The following is a 20,171-nucleotide window of genomic DNA, read 5'->3' as shown; positions in this document are numbered from 1 at the left end:
TAAAGTTTAGGGGTTAATTAATACTTCATCTAAAGTTTAGGGGTCAATTAATACTTCATCTAAAGTTTAAGGTCTAACTAGAATTTTATCTAAAGTTTAACGGTGAAACTAATGAAAATTAACTATTCAACGATCAAAATATAACCATCTATAACATAAATAATTAAAATCTAATAAATTAATAACGTAAATGATTAAAATTTATTTTTTTAATTTGACGAAAAAAAGTACAATATATATATATATATATATATAAAGTGATGAACCCAGTTGTACCGATAATAATATTATTTTACACTTTTAAAAGTATTTAATTAGATATTTAATATTTTTAGTATATAGCATGTCTTATGAATTATCGAGATAATAAAGATCCGTTTCTGTCCCACGCTCGAGTATCCTGACCAGGAAAAAAGAGTAGACTATAATTTAGTACTTAAATTATTATTTTTATTTTGTTTTAATATTTAAATTTTATTTTTTTAAACCACACATAAGATTTAGTTTAAGTTTCATTTTGATATTCCATCGTTAAACACTTAACGGTGATATTGATGTGTCATCATAAGATAATATCATTTTATAGTTGAAAAAAATAAATTTTTTTATGTCAATAATTCTTTTAATTTTTTAATAACAGAATAACAAATTGAAACATAAATATTAGGTATGATTATAAAAAAATAAAAATAAAATATTAAAATAAAATAAAAGTAATAATTTAAATACTAAACGTATAATTTAACAATAAAACATTTGGTGAATCCAAACAAAAGCCCTAGAGCTAATACTAAAGCCCAGCTCTGCTCTCCCAAGCTTATATCTCATTTATCTGTCGTTTTTGAGAAGAGAGGCACCTACCAGTGGCTTGACATTTACCTTCACTCCCTTTTTCCAGGTTTCTCTCTTTCTTTTATGTGTAAAAAGCTTGCATCAGATTTGGGGCTTAGATTTCTCATTATTTTACATTGGAAGAAAGTTTTTTTTTGTGTTGGTTTAGATATTTCTAGGCTATGGGGTTTCCATAGAATATGAGAAAATTTTCTTCTTAGCTTATTGAATCCCATGTTTTTATTCATCTCAATACTATCAAAATGTTCAACTTTGTGAATTAATTTTGCATCAAAAACTTTTTTTTCATTGCAAGTGATTGTTCCTGCAGAAACCAAAACTTGAGTTAAGAACAATGGCCTTTGCTGCAATGAAACCGACCAAACCTGGTTTGGAGGATCCCCAGGAGCAAATTCACAAGATCAGGATCACCCTCTCCTCCAAGAATGTCAAAAACCTCGAGAAAGGTACAAGTTTTTTTCCTTTTATGCTCAAAAGATTATACTTTCCTTTATCATGTTATGGTCCTTAATCAGATTTTCTTTTTAGGGTTGTAAATCGGATGAAACATATAGTAAGTTATTCGATTTTGACTTGGATGACTCCTCTCATTTACAGCCCTATGTCTGATTCATTTACAGCCCTATGTCTGATTATTGATACCTATTCAATTGAATCACTCAACATTGCTTACTCTAATGTGTTCATTTTTTATGGATAGTTTGCGCGGATTTGGTTCGCGGTGCCAAGGATAAGAGACTGAGGGTTAAGGGACCAGTGAGAATGCCCACTAAGGTTCTTCACATCACAACAAGGAAGTCTCCCTGTGGTGAAGGTACTTTGTTTTTTGTAGCTTATCTTGCTCAATCGCTTTTATTTATGATTGTTCATTAGGGACTGTGATTTGCAATCTTTATGCATGTGTAAACGTTTTGAACCCGTCTTAGTAATTCGATCTTTGAATGCTTGTGCTATTTGTTGCTTATTCTTGTTTGGCCTACACAAATGGATTCTATAAATGTGAGATGTAATGAATATGGTATTGTAATTGTTCGTATCTTGGTTGTAAACACTTTATCGTCTGATCCGTTTGTTGTTCATGGTTGGGGACCGACAAAGAACTTATTTGCATGAATTGTTTGATCCAATGCGGTAATTTGTTTGGACAATCTCTGTAGGGACAAACACATGGGATCGATTTGAGCTCCGTGTTCACAAGCGAGTTATCGATCTCTTCAGCTCCCCCGATGTTGTAAAGCAAATCACATCTATCACCATTGAACCTGGTGTCGAGGTGGAGGTTACCATTGCAGATTCATAAGTATGCTTCACTTTTGCATGCCAGCGACCTCTAGATTATTCAGATAAGATTTCGCTCACATTTGCTCTAAACAATCATTAGTTCAACTGCGCAAGTGGTTGGTTATAGGGTGTGTGATTTGCCATAGTAGTTTTGAAGTTAAAGATTCTATATTTCGTCCATTTTGTTTCCCAAAGATCATGTTCAGGTGATTTTATTTATCGTGTTATTCGACAGTAAAGCCGCTTTGTTTTCACTTCTTTTGTTTCCTTGTTACCTAAATATCATGATTGCCTTAGAGGAATAATATTAATGGGTTGTGAAGTGTTTTTGCAGTGCAATCCTGGGTTCGGTAGGTGCCATTTTCCAGCAACTTCTGGGGATTGCATAAAGCTCGTCATATACATTTTATAGGAAAGGAAAATACCATAGAATATATACACGATGGCGTTGCTCTAAATTAGGAAGTGCAGATGGTATGGCAACAAGTGGTGCTTTTTTCTTCGAAACTAATCCAAATTTCACATGGGCAAAACATCACCTTTTATATGTTTTTTTAGAAGCGAGTATCCATCACCGATCGTTTTACATATTACGGCAAAGTTCAATCTTCACAAGTTTGATAATTATTTTTCTAAAACCAGAGCCCCTTCAATGGTGGTATCCTCCATTAAACCTATGATAGCCCTGCATACACCAACAAAGAATGCTGATTACTGAAAGGAACAGTGTACAACAATGGAAGCATTTTCCCCCTTTTCAAATGCATCGCTCAAAAGGTTTCATAATTTCAAAAAACATATATACATATATATATATATATATACGGCGAGAGAGAGAGAGCTCTCGTATCTGGCCGAAGCTGTGTACATAGGAACATAAAAGCGTGAATAAGCAGATCCTATAGTGACACAATAAGTAAGCAGACAATGTCCACAATTAGCTACCAATCACAAGAATTCCAAATCCCACCAATAGAAAAGTAATGACAATAAGAAATAGCAGTTTCTATTCCCATTAACCACGAAGATAATTTGCTTACCGCAAATATAGCCCAAAAGATTAACATAATTTATGAGTACTATCAATGTCCTCATTCAGAAGAGAACATAAAATGATCCCAAAACCAAAACAGGCTGAAGCATTACCATAATTACTACCAATGTTTTCCCTTCTTCAGGAAAAATAAAATGTTAAACATCCAGCCTAAAATAAATTAGCAATAGATACGTGGTTTAACACCACTTAACACTTCCCCTTATGTATAGTATAGCTCACATGACTTATAAATGAAAAACCTCACTAGAAGGTCATCAACCTCACACGGGGTTAGGCAGCCACAAAATCACAAAACCTGCGACCTATAGGTTACATGCCCACAATGCTTAAAAAACGCATCCACAAGATAAAAAATTGAGGTATATAGAAGGAAGTGGAAGGAGCATTCAAGTTGAAAAGCCCATATCCAATTGGTTTTGCCTATTATCTACATGCATAAATTACACATATAAGCGCATACATATAAAAAAATCAGGAGTGACGGGGGATGATCAATTGTGTGTTTTTGTGAACAAAAGTAAAGTTCCCAATCATTTTCACTCAAGTATATTAAACAAAAAGATTGAATGCAAAAAGAGGGTAAATACTTTGAATGATAAAGATGTCTAGATTGGTGATACTACCTGCTCCATGAACGGGCCCTTGATCGTATGGGCCACTATACTCGGCAATCCTGTGAACAAATTTATAAGCTCGTGAAACAAATAAATGAAGAATGAACTTCAAAATCAAATAAAGACATGTCAGATGCACAAGAAGACCTTCTGGCTGGATAATCATCAGCAGAAAAGCTTTGCTTTCTGGAAGAGAACTCAACAAATCCTGCATGAGGTAGGGCATCAATCCCCATAGCAGGTTTGAAGTACTTAACAGGAGGTTGCCTTTCATAGTGAGTATCTAGCTTAAGATGGTCTGCATAAGTTTGCCTTTGATGATGAAAAGGGGTGACACATTCTGCATGATATTGGTTGTTGTGATTCACAAGTGGTGCATATCCCACACGGGGTTCCTGAATAGAACAATTTTAAGTGAACAAACACACATGAAATTACGAGATAAATGTGTGCAAATTAGCAAATTACCAAATCATGAGATGGCCTTTTGGATCCAGAAATAGCACCATAACCTGATGCAGCATATGCCTCTTTAAATGGTATTCTATATGCAATATAATCTGCATCCCTTCTATATCCCTTAAGCACATGAGATATTCTCTTTGAACTTCTAGAAGAACTGCGTTTACCTTGTGAAGTACCTGCTAATCAAGGAATATAAAACTTTTTAGTGACTCCTCCTCTAAGAGTGTATTCGGTAGCACAAATAGCAAATACAGAACCTTCTGGTTTGTTTGATGACCTCCTATTATGCAAACAGTCCCTTTGTCTCTTTCTATTCTTTCTCTTGACATCAGTTTTCTTGGGTTCGGTAGACAGTCCAGCTCCTGCATCAAGAACTTTAGGGGCAATGCTTTGTTGTTCATTTGTTTTACCTTCCATGGTATGCTCTGAATTCAAAGGATCCTGATTATTTTTATACACAACAGGTGCAGAAGGCTTCTCTTCGGTCCCCTTAATCTTTGACTTGCTTACATCAGTCAGCGCTTTCACATCACTCTCTTTTTCACCACCTTTAGACCTGGCATGACCTTTCATCTTCCACCAATCAGTGTTTCTATGCCTCATATTTAATTTCCATCCTACATAAGAGCTATTTTGCAACCACACTCGAACAAAAGGCCTTGCAATGTAAGCTTTAATCTGATATCCAAATTGACTAAGATATGTCATTTGAGAGATGGAGAAAATGCACGAGTCATATAATGAAATTACCTTGACATTTTCTCCGTTTTGCAATTTATTCATCCCTTCCACACAGGCTACTGCACCCCACGGGTAGTGTAAGAAATGAATCCAAAATTCTTTCCTTTGTTGCCCAAATTCCTAGATATTTTGACCTTTTTAGGTTCAGCATATTGTCCACAGATCTCTTTAAGTTTGTGTGCATCCCAAGACTTTGGTACCCCCTCATCATAAATAGTTTTCACCTACAGCAGGAAAGTTCTATCAAACATTCAAGATTAAAAGAGAAGTGCAGTTTAGGAAGCTAATACAAGATATACTAACCTTGTTATCAACTAATATTCTCCCTCGCATAAATTTCTTCTTATGAGAAAAAAATTGGGAAACCCCTAATTATGAACATTTTGAAAAATAATTTTACAATTTCAAAAAATCAATGCCATAAGACGATCACATAAGTTCTATATTGAGTGGTTCTCACTGTCTTACATATTTACACAAATAGTCACCTCTTTTAGCAGGTTTTCTGCTTCTTTTGATAAATGAAATTTTAGCTTATCCAAAAAAGAGTTCAACTACAAAAAGGAAAAACTGGCAAGCACTCACAACAATAACATGCTCCCAAGGTTAAGTAGAAGAGAGTATAACACCCATGGATTCCTAACCTGTAACCAAATTTCCTCTCTTGAATGCATTGGGGTGCGGGCAAAAGCAACTTTAGCATGTCTCAGATTGCCAAAAACTACATCTGGCTTCCTTAAACGGTGCATAGCAGCCTTTGCATCAGAGAAGGTATTGAATCTCAAAGCAAAACCTTTAATCTTCTTGTCATTCTTGGTATCTTTGGGTACTTGTATCTCAACTACGTTTTCAATTTCATAACCTTTCAACTTCCCAAGAATCTAAAAAGAGACAAAAATAAGATAAAAAATTGGATCAATTGAAGCTCACCATCACTTGCAGTTAAAAATGAACTTTTGGCAGACACATGATGTGATTCGCCTTGAATACATGCACTATGTGTTGCAAACAAATATCAAAAAGGAAAACTGAAAGTGGATATAGAATAAATATTCCTACATCCTCTTTGGTCCATGTTTTGCAAATATGACCCAGATAAGGAACATCACGGTCATGACTGATTGATAACTTAACAAGCTCTCCTTTCACCTACATGCATAAGGGCGGGGGGGGGGGGGAGAAAGGGGGAGGGGTGAAGAGAGGGAGAAAAAGAATGTTAGTAAATATAGAAAGGTATAGATTTTACAACATCAGACACAAATGAATGTTTTATTTAACCTCTATCCCATCCTTCAAGGCAGAAAGAACTTTCTTGGCTTTTTCAGTTGTAGCATATTGAATAAAAGCAAACCCTTTGCTTTTCAGTGTGGTTCGATGCCTCACAATCCTTGCACTTTGGACTTCCCCAAACTTTCCAAATATCTCAAACAAGTCTTGCTCAACTGTCATTTTATGCAGACCTCCAACATGTATTTCCAATGTCTTTTCTTTCCTTTACTTGGTTATACAGTCATGGTTAAGTACCTGAGGCACTATACTGACATCACTAACTTCAATGTCTTCATTCTGTTGGCAGTCATATCTGCTTTCCTTCTTTTTTCCCCGTCATTAACATCCTTGTTGATGTAACCATCATTGATACGCCCATCTAATTTCGTGACTGTAATTCTATCAGCCAAAGGTTCTCCTTCAATTGATTTCTGTTCTGCACCAACAAAAGCTCAACGTATATGTTTGACATTAAAAATGTGTAATGTCATTATCATATAGCAGGGGAACTGCAGTCAAAGCTAAAATCTTCCTCTTAGAGAAAACTAATAGGGAGAGGGAGAGGGGGGCTGGAAGCTTAGTAGCAATAGCATATATCAGAAAATCAAAGATTTCAACATCCAAAAGGATCTTAATAAACCAGGATCACAAACAGGGACATGCATGGATTTTCAAGTCAATAAATACCACATACAGCAAGTTGTGATAAAAGGTTAATATTCTATTCCAGCAATGTTGAATATTTTCTCTAACTAATAACTTCGATGAGCATGAGAAAACATAAAAGATTGCGGTGCACACTAGTTTGGGGTGAGTATACAAACTATGGCAGAAAGATTTGAAAGAAAGGAGAAACTAAGCTAAGATTGCGCACAAAACAAAAAAAGAAAAAATGGAAAGTAATAAGCTGCTATTTCCTCACTGGAGAATGTTCAAAAGATACATCCATAAGGGAACAGCTCGATTTGAGTTTGTCAATTTTTACTAAGCTAGTAAGCATGACTATTGTGTTCATATTCTTAACTGTAAAAAGAGCCACAACCATTTCCGATTGTAAAATATCTACACATTTTGTATTTATTACAAAAGCTTCAACGTCCTTTTCCACCATTTTTTAGTCTCACTGATTTGCAGAAATTGAAATATAAACTGCAAGTTAGAAATGAACTACAATTACTGCTAAGACTTCATTCAATTAACATATACTTAATATCGGAACCAAAAACCAAGCGACGGTCAGCTACATAGCTAGAAACGAATTGAAATGAAAACTTTTCAGAAAATGATTTGTCAATTACCTGCATTTCCATGATCCTTGGCTTCCTCACCATTCTCAATTTCATTCTCTGAATCCACATCAGTAAGTTCGATGTTCGTACTCAAATTTTGTCCCCTAGCACTCCCATCCTCAAATTTACAACACTCCAAACTAACATCCAAATTATCCGATTTCTCACTCTCTCCTAGACCATTTAAAGAATTTACTTCCAAATTCAATTCAGTTTTACCAATACTAGCATCAGTAGAATTCGATTTATTTTCGACAACGTCATCGCCGTTGTTTATTTGATTGAGTTGAATTGTGGAGTCCATTTCCATGACAGCACTTACCACATTATCAACTTCTTCAAACTCCTCTTTAAAACAATCAATCTCTAGATTAACGGCCTTCTCACTCTTGTTACCAGCCTCGGCAGCCGCTTCCACGGCAATCTTGGAAAGTCCCGCCTCGTCTTCTTCGCTCGATGGGGGCGACTCGCCGTTTAGCTCTGCTCTTCTTCCGACGCATGATTGACTAAATATAGGAACTCCTCCAAATCCACAATTCTGACTGGACTTACAAGCAAAACAGGGGGAAAACAGTCGTATTATATAAAAGTAATTTAGCCCCACGTTATAACTACAGCGGAATGCGGATTGTTTGATATTCTAATGCACAATTTTTAGGGGATGTTTGGTTTCATGTTTGGTTCGACGAGAATTTTATTTTCGGTAATATTTTATTATTAATAGTAGATTTTTTATGTATATTATCAGGAATGTTATTATCTTTATTTTCTTAGTTATTGTTGGATTACCGGCGTTTTTGATTAAAATGTCCTTAATTATTTTTTTTCAAAAATATCATTCTTTTGTCATTGAATAATAAAAATTCTACGAAGGTTAAATTACAAATTTATCCTTAAACTATTTTAGATTTACAAAAAAAAATCTATAATTAAAATTTTATATGAAGTTCAGGGATTAAAATAAAATTTTACCCTTTCATTAAACCTTGTTATATTTTCAATTTTGTAAAAAAATTATATAAATTTTATGAATTTAATTTTTTTAAAGAAAATATATAAATATTTTCCAACTTGTTAAAAAAATATATAATAAGGACAATTTGGTCAAATATACATTCTAATAATCCTTTATTCCTTTAACTAAACACGGTAATCTTACATCCCTGCTAAGCCAACCAAACACAAAATACAACATTCTCAGTAATCCTATTCTCTGGTAATCTTACATTCCCACTGATAATCTTACATTCCGTGAACCAAACGCACCCTTATAGGATAAACTAAATCTATTCCAGGATTATTAATTATATTTAATAGACTTAAAATATTATATAAGATTATTAATTAATTTAGGGTAAATAGTAAGTTTAGTACTTCAACTATCATTTTTTATTCCTTTTTGTCAATCAATTATTATTTTTTTTCAAAATCATATTTAATATTACGTTTTGGTTTTATTTTGGTCGCACGTTGTTAAAAAATTAACAAAACTACTAAGTGGTATTTTTAAAAACAAATCAATGATGACGTAACATTAACTTATGGTGACATCAACATCACTGTTAATATTTGTAAAATTGACAACAATCGTACTATTTTTTAATCTAGGGTGTTTATAAGTGGTAGTATATACTCTATAGACTCTTAATCATTTGACAATGAACGCTAAAATACCCTATAATCGTTGGTGTTCAAATGCAAGACCTCTAGGAATAACAATCATTCATTTAACCATTGAGGTCGTTTGGTTCGTGTACAATCATATTATTTTGTTGTAAAAGTTTATACACAATATCAAATAAACGTACTTGCTGAAAAGTACTTGCCGCGCTTTAAGCTTCATTAATATGTCAAGATTAGCATATCATTGCAGAAAGATGTAAAAAACACAGAAGTAAAACAAACACAGAGAAGATAAAAGCACATATATGAGGTTTTATGAGAGAGACTATCTTATTTTCAGTAGGAAAAACGTTGGAAATGCTCGAATGCAGCCGCCCTTCCGGTCGAGCATTTGCCACCTGAAGACACTCAAATTCGTCCTCTAATGTTATATTATATTGAAGACACTCAAATTCGTCCTCTAATGTTATATTATATATATATATTATCATATTATTATAATATATATATATATATAATTTATTTATTTATTAGGGTACAAGTCCAATAAAGGACCAAACAATGGCCCAAATACAAGCAGTAACCCATTACACGCCCCAGGCCCAAACCGGTTCAAGACCCATTGAAGCTAGGGTTTCCAGAACCCTAGCCAGCTTCTCTCCAGCGCCGTTCTCCCCTTCAACGAGAATCCCACGCCTCACGACTCTCCCTCCGAGTTTCACGGTGCACGTCTCTCACCTCCAACAGCTCCGAAGCGTCCGGCAAACGAAACCCATTCATCACCAACAAACACAAACAGATTGCATTAGTGTTTTATTCGGTTGTAAATACCTAAAAATAGGATTTTTATTCCTATAAATATATGTAATCAGAAGCCATGAAAGGGGAGAACGAGAGAGATTTTTCACACGGTGGATATACAAAATAACAAGCAAAAATACGCAGACAAAGCAGTGAACCAAATCGTTTTGTACCAACTTCAAAATTGAATAAAAAGGTAAGAATACTCTACCTCGTTCGTTACTATCGATATCGCATGAGTGTTGTGATTTCCTTCTTTTGCATGTTGTCTCTCTCAGATTTAAACATTGAAAGCCAATGACCGGAGTAGGGGTGTACGAAAATTTCTTTTCTAGATCTACACCCCTACGAGGCTTATTTTAGAAAATGGTGGTGTTTTTCGTGACGAGGGTGGTGCGAGCTTTCAGAAAAATTAAAAAATTCGAGGTTTGCCGCCGATGAACGGCGGCCGACGAGGCGGCGCAGGGCGGCCAACGGACGGGTTCTGGAAATAGGCAACCTGTGTTCATCCACTAGGATAAACACGCGAGAGAAAAGGATGAAAAGGGGGAGTCTTTGGTTTCAAATGAGGATGAAATGAATTTTAAAACGTTTTGTTGGCTTAAATGAGGGGATCCGCGTGTTTCTGTTGTATAAAGGGTAAACTGTGCTTTTTGACCCTCCGGTTTCTAAAACTTCCATTTTACCCCCCAAATCCGATTTTTTAAACCCCATTTTCTTTTGAATTCGACCTTCAATCAGGGTTTTCTTTTAATTTAGTCATGTTACTTTGTTTTTTTATTTATTTATTATAATTATTATTATTATTTTTAATATTATTACTTTATACATATATACGTATTTCATATTTTACTTTTATATTATTACTTTTTGTTTTGTTTACAAATTATTATATATGTATATATATATTTTTTTATTAATATAACTATTACTATTATCTTCTTTTTACTAATTTATATATATATATATATATGTTATTATTATTATATATGTATACTATTTTTTTTTCTTTATTTGATTATTTTTGCTTAATGCTATATTTTAATATATATATATATATATACTTTTAATAGTTTATTTATATATCCATTATTATTATGTGTACATTTCAATCATTTTTATTCGATTACCTTTTCTTACTTTGTTTTATTCTTTGATGATCATTTTTTATTCATTGTATTTATTTATTCATTGGTTGTATATAGATTATTAATATTTCATTTATTTATTTATTTTACTCTGCTTATTAACTTTTTTTTCTATTTTTATCTTCATTCTTGTTTCCTTTATTTTTATTTTTTTCATTTTCGTTCTTTAACGTCTTTATTTTTAAGGGAATTTCAATCAATCAAGGGTAAGTAATTCGGATCGATGTTTTACCTTTTAATTTAACTTTCAATTTTCTTAATTAAAGACAACTGGAAATTACACAGTACCGAAAGGGCAGTTCAAGGGTGCTAACCCTTCCTTGACTGTAATCGACTCCCGAATCCGACACATCTTTGGTAAGAAGCGGATCAGGTAAGAAATAAGGTATCCGATCAACCTATTTTGTTTAAAATAAATGATCGGTGGCGACTCCAATCCATATTTTTCAAGTCGAAGCCGAATTCCGGGCCCAACCGAAAGACGGTTCCGACAGCTTGGCGACTCCGCTGGGGACCAGGTAAGTGAGTCAGGCTAAGGTAATTTCCAGTTGTCTTTTTAACGAAAAGGGTAAGTTTAAATTTTAAGGTAATATTTCGATCCTTATTACTTATTTTTTATTATATTTTTTCGAATAAATAGTTGGACTGGCCGTTTTCTAATGATTTCAGCTTTCCAAACATTTTTCATCTAAGGCTCTAAACCCGAGCTCCGAACCCGTTTTAAGTGGGGGTGAAAGCGACGCCTTCGTGTGAATTTATTCACCGTATGGGCCTAGCAAGTAGCCTTCGGGATTCATATACCTTATGCCTTCGTGTGAATTTATTCTCCGTATGGGCATAAGGGAATGTGTCCTCTCGAGTTTAACTTAGTCCACACAAGCCTGTGATGGGTTTCATACTAAGGGTCTGGTCGGCCCAAGGGGGCGCCAGCAATGAGAACTCGAGTACCGTTTTTAGAACCTAAACCGGGAGACTTTGAATAAATAGAGCCTACCCCAAAACCACATTCCAAAACCTAGGACATTTCTTTCCTAACTTTTTTTTGTCCTTATGTTTTTTCCTTTACCATTTATTTATTTTTATTTATTTATATTTTATTAACCTTTTTGCCTTTGTGTTTGTTTTTAGCATTTGCATCATAACAAGAGGCCATTGATCCCTAAAAAGGTGTTTATTAAAACTCAAATAATCTGAATTCATGGACAAAGGTGTTGTAATACAAGAGATTGAAAACGCTGAGGCACGACTATGGTCCAAGAATACTCAAAGTGAAAAGGGAGACAGTCTTCAAGGAAGCTATGTGTCATAGTTGGTTCGCTACACCCCTATCAGCCTAAAACAGAACAATGTACAAGAGCTTCGAGATATCTGGGACAGTTGGAAGAATGATCGGAGACAGAAGTTCAGCCAACGGTACGGTGACATTGCACTCTTGCTTCATGTTAAGACTGATGAGCCCTTAATCAGAGCCATGGTTCAATTCTGGAACCCGGGATATAGTTGCTTCACTTTTAACCAAGAGGATATGGTGCCCACCATCAAAGAATACACTACACTGTTGCATTGTGAAAGCATCAAGCTTGAGCGAGCCTACATTAAACACATCAAAAGCCAGCCCTTCAAGAATGCACTGGCCAAAGTTGCAGGAGTAGATGAGAAGTGGGTAATCGATCGGACTCAGCGTAGAGGCAGTGGAGAAGGAATTGAATGGATCCACATAAAGAAACTAATAAAAAAACCACCCTGATGAGTGGAAGACTATAGACCTTTTTGCACTGGGTCTGTACGGTTTGATCATCTTTCCGAAAGCTTTGGGGTGCATTGACGCTGCTGTGGTGGAACTATTTGAGCAACTTTCTAAACGAGTTAACCCAGCACCAGCCATCTTGGCCGAGACCTTTCGATCTTTCAACCATTGCCGAAGAACTGGCGGAGGAAGATTCACCGGGTGCATTCAGCTCCTTCAGGTCTGGATTCACAGCCACTTCTGGAAGATTAACGGGGTTGCCTACCGCCGTTTCAGCACCACCTATTCACCTCTAGGTGAATTTATCACCTTAAAATGGCATGAAGGCGCCTCGAAGGAAAAATGGATGAAGGTCTTTACGCATCTTCAGGACCGGGATATTGTTTGGAGAGCCCCCTGGCTATTTCTCAGTGACGTTTTTTTTTCGATGTGGTGACTCTGACACTGTGACCTTACTTGGACTTTGGGGAGCAGTCGGGTATGCTCCGTTATTAGCACTTAGACAGTATGGAGCACGCCAGTTTGTCCCAGCAACATGCGGGTTGGCTAGGTCAGAGTTTGAGTATCACGGCGACAGCTATAAGAAGATGATCAAAGAAGCAACCGATTCGTGGAGGAAAGTATTCCGGATGGATGTTGTAGCTGCCAGAAGCACACTCCGGATTATGTGGAGTGGAGAAGATTGAGAAAGAATGACAACATCCATGTGCCAGACTGTGATGACACCCGAACCATGGAAGAACATCTCATGCATGTCCCTTCTGAACTCGAGATAGCCAAGACCGAGTTTGAAGCCGTGAATAGTGAGCTGAAGCAAAGGATAAAGGAACTTGAAGCCGAGCGCTATCAGTGGAAGCTAGATGCTGACTCTCAGAAAGACCGGGCAAATAAACTGGAAAGAGAACAGAAAAGAGTCTGTTTTGAGTTCGAAGACTTGAGAAAGGGGTATCAAGATAAGGTCAACGATAACGCCAAATTGAAGGTAACCTCTGAATACTGGAAAGACGAAGCTCATAGCCTAAAAAGGAAGTTTGAGGGGCCTGATGAGAAAGCTTGGAAGGAACAGATGAAGACTGCCCAAAGACGCTTGGCAGATAGTCAATATCAGAACCAGCGCTTGAGAGTTCGGGTAGCTGACTTAGAAAAATAGCAGGAGAAAGATGGCAAGACAATAGCTGAGTTAGAAGCTATTGTAGATGGATTCAAGAGGCAAGCAAACGAGCTTCAGATGGTGCCCTTCGACGGAGTTTTACAATGGCGTTTCCGTTGGGAACAAGCACAACGAAGGGTGAGGGCCCGAGACGCAACCATCCGAGATTTCTTGGACCAAGAGCAAAAAGCAGCCCGTCATCTTCACGGCCTAGCAAGGGAAGCTGGTGTGGTTCGACAAGGCATTCAACCAGTGACAGATGAAGACAGAAGACTTGTCAACCTACTGGAAGCTGTTCGGGGTCTAGAGGATTTAGTCCGAATGTACCTTTAATTTGTTTTTATGTCTCTTAAAAGATAAGACATTTTTGTCTGAACAAGGGTTTATTTATAATAATGAACACTTTTCTGGATCAATGCCTCCAATTGCATACATCATGCATTGCATTTCTTGCATTTTATATTTCACGTCTGTTTATTTTATATTTTCCATGTTTTTATATTCGTATTAACTAACAGAACATGTCTTAGACACCGAGCTTACCACCGCAAGCATCAGATACACATCACCCGCACAATACTCGAGCAAAAAAGAGACAAATGAAAGCCAGAATGGAGAAGATCGAAGAGAACATGGCAAGACTTCAAAAGGAATTAGAAGATAAGATGGCTCAGAACAGTGAAAGTACTCTGGAGTCCATAAAGAAAAATCAGGAGTCCTTGGTCGACCAAATCGTAGCCAAGTTGTCGGGTCTACAACAAGCTAGTGCATCAGGGGGCATTTCTTCCGAGGGGGTGGCCATACCACCAACCCCGCAAGTGGTTATCTCACCCGGAATATTACCCGGGGACGCATCTGCTACTAAAGGGAAAGCAACACTACCTGGGGACTCATTCGTTACCAAAGCGAAAGTTGCACCTGCCGTGAAGATACAAACTTCTACGATCATCCCTGACGATCATCCGGATGATTATCATGTCCCAGACTTTGATGAGGAAGATAAAGCCAAAAAGATGGAAGAAAAGATAAAAATATTAGAAGATCAAATAAAGATGGTCCAGGGAGACCATGATTATTATGGAGTGGACGCAATGGAGCTGAGCCTAGTTCCAGACTTGGTACTTCCACCAAAGTTTAAAGTTCCTGAGTTTGAGAAGTTCGACGGGAACAGCTGCCCTTCAGCCCATATCACTATGTTCTGTCGAAAGATGACAGGATATGGCGGGAATGACCAACTCCTGATCCATTGCTTTCAGGAGAGCCTGTCCGGTTCAGCTATTCGGTGGTACAACCAGCTTAGCCGGACTCATATCAAGACGTGGAAAGACTTAGCCAAGTCTTTCTTGGAGCAGTATAAGCATATCAACGATATGAGACCAGACCGGGTCATGTTACAAAGCCTAGAGAAGAAACACAATGAGAGTTTTCGATTGTACGCACAGAGATGGAGGGATTTATCTGCGCAAGTTCATCCACCCTTGGATGAAAAGAAAACTAGAAAGCTATTTGTACAGACCCTGAAGGCACCTTACTTCGGGCATTTGGTAGCAATCACGTCGGGGAGTTTTTCAGATTTAGTCATGGCCGGAGAAATGATCGAGTTGGCCATTAAACAAGGAAAGATTGAGGGAGGAGACTCCAGTAAAAAGCCTCCCATGAAAAACAAAGAGCGAGAGATCAACAATGTGAACACCTACAACGTCAACAAGGGGGTTACGATCTCAAGTTCAAATTCCACAGCAGCTGTACCATCCGATACTTCTAGACAGAACCAGAGGGACCCAAGAAGGAAAAGGGAAAGGGAGCAGTTTGACCCCATTCCCTTGACGTATAAAGAATTATACCAACAGCTCTTCGACACTCATACAGTATCGCCTTATCCTATGGATCCAATAAAGCCCCCTTACCCGAAATGGTATGACGAGAGCGCTCACTGCGAATACCATGGCGGTGTGCAGGGGCATTCGATTGAAAGTTGTCTCGCATTCAAAAGACTTGTGCAATGAATGCGGAACAAGAATTGGATCACTTTCAACTCCGGAGCACCAAACGTCGCCCAGAATCCCTTACCCAATCATCAGGAGACAGGAATCAATGTCGTTACTACCGAAGGGGGCAAGAAAATTAAATCGATTGTTTCAGAGATCAAATCTCCTTTGGCTTGGGTATGGAGCCAAATGGTAAGGGCGGGGCTTCTTACACCATACCCAGATACGACAGAAAATGGAGATGGTAACCATTGTTGTTACCACAACCAAAAAGGGCATAAAGTGCAAGATTGCCCAGAGTTCAGATCATTTGTCCAGCTCATGATGAACCGGAAAGAGCTGGAATTTTACGAAGAAATTCAAGATTCTTTGGAAGCAGATGTTTGTACCACCAGAGAATCATCCGACAGGAGACTTGGTAGGGGTAGTCCTTTGATAATTACCCCTAAGGCAAATATGACGGTGACAACACCAGCCAAGGTGGTAATCACAGCACCTCGGCCTTTTTAATATAAGGACAATCGGCAAGTGCCATGGAAGTACGAATGCCAGGTGAGTACTTCCAAAGGATGCGATAGCAAAGTGGGGCAAAGACCACTTGAGCCATTCAAAGAAGAAGTTCTAGTTGTCAATGAACCTATAAAGGAGGAAGAAGCTAAAGAGTTCCTCAATATCTTGAAGCACAGTGAGTACGGCATTGTAGAGCAGCTCCACAACTTATCTACACGTACTTCAATGTTAGCACTATTTTTAAACTCGAAAGCACACCGAGAAGCGTTATTGAATGTCCTTAATCAAACGTTCGTGCCACAAGACATATCAGTCAGCAAGATGGATCGACTGGTGAACAATATTCAAGCTGATAATCTCATCTCGTTTTCAGATGATGAGATTCCATCCGGAGGAAGAGGCCGAACAAAGGCGTTACACATTACTACCTACTGTAAGGGACACGCTTTACCAAGCGTCTTAATCGATAATGGTTCAGCCCTGAATGTGATGCCTTTAGTTACATTGAAGAGGCTACCGATAGATACCTCTCATATGAGAGCTTGTCAGAATGTGGTCCGAGCATTTGATGGGACCAAAAGAGAGGTAATCGGAAAGATCGAGGTACCATTGACCATCGGACCAGCCACCTATGATGTTGAGTTCCTTGTGATGGATATCATGCCGTCTTATAGCTGTCTTTTGGGAAGGCCATGGATTCACCAAGCCGATGCAGTACCCTCCACGTTGCACCAAAAAGTCAAATTTGTTATTGATGGGGCCTTAGTAATTATCAACGCTGAGGAAGATATCGTGGCAAGCGTGACCACGGAGGCTCCGTACATCGAAGTAGACGAGGAAGCGGTAGAATGTTCGTTCCGCTCCTTGGAGTTTGTGAATGCCACATTTGTGGCAGAAGGAGAGAGGATCCCAAGACCCCGACTCTCCAAATGCACAAGGATAGAGATCAAGCAAACCCTGGGCCGAGGCGCCAGAACCGGGAGAGGTTTTGGGAAATATTTGCAAGGAATGATCAATCATGTCCTTCCTATCTCAAAATTAGACCAATTTGGGCTCGGTTTTCAGCCCAGTTATCATGAAAAGAGAAAGGAGATCCAAAAGATCCGGGAGAGAAGATTGGCCAGATTGACTGGAAACAAACTCCAATGGAAGCCTATGACATTCCCGCCTCTTTTCAGAACATTCAAGTCAGGTGGTTATATGTTTAAGACCACCATATCTGAGTTAGAAATAGCTCTGGAAGATTTGAACATCAATGCCGTGACCAGAGAAGATGTTGACAACGGAGCTAGATCCGGGATATGCCCTCTGCCACCTGGGTTCGTGCCTAGCAGTTGGTCGGTGGAAGAACTACCTGTGGTTTACAAGAGTCTTTCAGAGTAATATTCGAACTATCCCTATTTGCCTATACCCGGGGCAATAGGTGATCTTTTGTAAGGGTGAATAAACATTTTGTTTAAGTTTAATAAAAGATGCATTTTTCTTTTTCCAGGGCAAACAAATTTTTCTTTTATTTTTGAATTCATTGTTTATCTCCTTCATTCTAGTACTTCATTTCCACTTACCCTCGAAGTTAATTCTTGACTGTTCCGTGTGGGATATTATCCTCTCACACATGCACATTTTTCTTCTTTCAGGTCCACAGATAATGATAATGTAGACACTGATGATCCTGATCAGGAAGTGGATTTTGAATCAACCATTTGTCTTGGGGAATTTGATGAATGCGATAATGAAGAGGAGTGCAACTTGCCTACTGAATTGTTGAGGATGATAGAAAGATAAGAAAAGCAAATACTACCACGTGAGGAGGCGATCGAAATCTTAAATTTGGGCACTGAAGAAGATCAAAATGAGGTTAAAATCGGCACAACTCTTTCGACTGAAGCAAGACAAAACCTGATAGTCTTACTTCAGGAGTACAGAGATGTGTTCGCTTGGTCGTATCAAGACATACCGGGACTAGACACAGATATGGTAGTTCACAAACTGCCAATCAAACCAGAATTCAAACCTGTGCAACAAAAACTGAGAAGAATGCGACCAGAAATGCTCCTTAAGATCAAGGAAGAAGTCAAAAAATAATTTGATGCCGGTTTTCTTCAAGTGGCCAAATATCCGGAGTGGGTGGCCAACATAGTGCCTGTGACGAAGAAGGACGAGAAAGTACGCATGTGTGTTGATTACCGGGACCTTAACAAGGCAAGTCCCAAGGACAATTTTCCTCTGCCACACATAGACACTCTGGTGGATAACACGGCCGGGAACGCCTACTTTTCATTCATGGATGGATTTTTCGGGGTACAATCAGATCAAGATGTATCCCGAAGACATGGAGAAGACCACTTTTGTCACAATGTGGGGAACTTTCTGTTACAAAGTGATGCCTTTCGGATTAAAGAATGCTGGGGCAACATATCAGAGAGCTATGGTGACCCTGTTCCACGATATGATGCACCAAGAGATCGAGGTTTATGTCGACGACATGATTGTCAAGGCATAGACCGAGAATGAACATGTCGAGAATCTGAGAAAGCTCTTCCAGAGATTGAGAAAATTCTGGTTACGACTGAACCCTAGCAAGTGTACCTTCAGGGTGACATCCGGGAAACTATTAGGCTTTATAGTCAGCAGAAAAGGCATTGAAGTTGATCCTGATAAGGTTAAGGCTATCCAGAGTCTACCTCCTCCATGAACACAAATGGAGGTCCGAGGTTTTTTAGGAAGATTGAATTACATAGCCAGGTTTATATCTCAGTTAACTGACAAGTGTGATCCAATCTTTCGCCTTCTCCGAAAAAACAGCCCGGAACATGGGATGAAAACTGTCAATTGCATTTGACAAGGTAAAAGAGTACATGTCCACGCTCCTATCCTGAGTCCCCTATCCCAGGAAAACCTCTGTTCTTGTATCTCTCCATATTCGAGAGCTCCATGGGGTGTCTTGGGTCAACATGACGAGTCGGGAAGAAGGAAAGAGCCATCTACTACTTAAGCAAGAAGTTCACCGATTGTGAGGTCCGATATCCTCCTATGGAGAAGGTTTGTTGTGCCCTGGTCTGGGCTATAAAAAGACTCCGACAATTCATGTTGTATCACACTACTTGGCTGATTTCCAAGTTAGACCCATTAAAATACATGATGGGTGTACCTGCTCTATCCGGAAGGTTAGCCTGATGGCAGATTTGTCTGAATTTGACATCGAATACGTGAGCCAAAAAGCGGTAAAGGCAGTGCCATATCCGATTTTGGCAAGCAGAATGATGAGAGCTATAAACCGCTGGACTTTGATTTCCCAGATGAAAACTTGATGGCCATATCTTTAGAAGAAGCAGATACTTCAACAGACAGCTCATGGAGAATGCATTTCGATGGAGCATCAAATGCATTAGGACATAGCATTGGGGCAATCCTGATCTCTCCGGAAGGGAGTCATTACCCATTTACCAGCAGACTAAACTTTGATTGCACCAATAACATGGCCGAATATGAAGCATGCGTCTTGGGAATTCGGGCTGCATTAGGGCAAAATATAAAGACTTTACGGGTGTATGGTGACTCAGCCTTAGTAATCTATCAGCTCCGAGGAGAATGGGAAACTAAGGATATAAAACTGTTAGAATACCGAAGACTAGT

At 38.1% G+C, this 20,171-nt stretch overlaps 2 protein-coding genes across 2 annotated transcripts; one reads left to right on the top strand and one right to left on the bottom strand.

Annotated features, from left to right (window-relative positions):
* The first annotated feature begins 816 nt into the window (after positions 1-816).
* Positions 817-2,721, top strand: LOC120117304 (40S ribosomal protein S20-2-like). Its single transcript, XM_039137594.1, has 4 exons — positions 817-898; positions 1,163-1,298; positions 1,553-1,666; positions 2,010-2,721. The coding sequence occupies exons 2-4, from the start codon at positions 1,187-1,189 to the stop codon at positions 2,150-2,152; spliced, it is 369 nt and encodes a 122-aa protein (XP_038993525.1). The 5' UTR covers positions 817-898; positions 1,163-1,186; the 3' UTR covers positions 2,153-2,721.
* Positions 2,722-2,792: 71 nt separating this feature from the next.
* On the bottom strand, positions 2,793-8,106 carry LOC120117303. The gene is made up of 10 exons (XM_039137593.1): positions 7,578-8,106; positions 6,289-6,715; positions 6,070-6,159; positions 5,655-5,891; positions 5,020-5,234; positions 4,527-4,947; positions 4,273-4,445; positions 3,952-4,199; positions 3,814-3,863; positions 2,793-2,818 (listed from the first exon to the last, which is right to left on the bottom strand). Exons 5-10 carry the CDS (start codon positions 5,050-5,052, stop codon positions 2,808-2,810), a joined length of 936 nt encoding a protein of 311 aa, XP_038993524.1. The 5' UTR covers positions 5,053-5,234; positions 5,655-5,891; positions 6,070-6,159; positions 6,289-6,715; positions 7,578-8,106; the 3' UTR covers positions 2,793-2,807.
* Positions 8,107-20,171: the final 12,065 nt, after the last annotated feature.

This window comes from Hibiscus syriacus, unplaced genomic scaffold (genome assembly GCF_006381635.1).
Source record: "Hibiscus syriacus cultivar Baekdansim isolate YM2019G1 unplaced genomic scaffold, ASM638163v2 tig00110319_pilon, whole genome shotgun sequence".
Taxonomy (NCBI): domain Eukaryota; kingdom Viridiplantae; phylum Streptophyta; class Magnoliopsida; order Malvales; family Malvaceae; genus Hibiscus; species Hibiscus syriacus.
The sequence above is the reverse complement of the archived record's forward strand: the minus strand, read 5'-3'. Positions and strand labels throughout refer to the sequence as shown.

Excerpts from the sequence above, each read along its gene's own strand:
- LOC120117304 (XM_039137594.1), top strand. The coding sequence starts at position 1,187 with ATGGCCTTTGCTGCAATGAAACCGACCAAACCTGGTTTGGAGGATCCC. Across the intron at positions 1,299-1,552 it reads TGTCAAAAACCTCGAGAAAG|TTTGCGCGGATTTGGTTCGC; the intron begins GTACAAGTTTTT and ends TTTTATGGATAG. Across the intron at positions 1,667-2,009 it reads GAAGTCTCCCTGTGGTGAAG|GGACAAACACATGGGATCGA; the intron begins GTACTTTGTTTT and ends CAATCTCTGTAG.
- LOC120117303 (XM_039137593.1), bottom strand. The coding sequence starts at position 5,052 with ATGAATAAATTGCAAAACGGAGAAAATGTCAAG. Across the intron at positions 4,446-4,526 it reads GTCATCAAACAAACCAGAAG|GTACTTCACAAGGTAAACGC; the intron begins GTTCTGTATTTG and ends CTTGATTAGCAG. Across the intron at positions 3,864-3,951 it reads GATGATTATCCAGCCAGAAG|GATTGCCGAGTATAGTGGCC; the intron begins GTCTTCTTGTGC and ends ATTTGTTCACAG.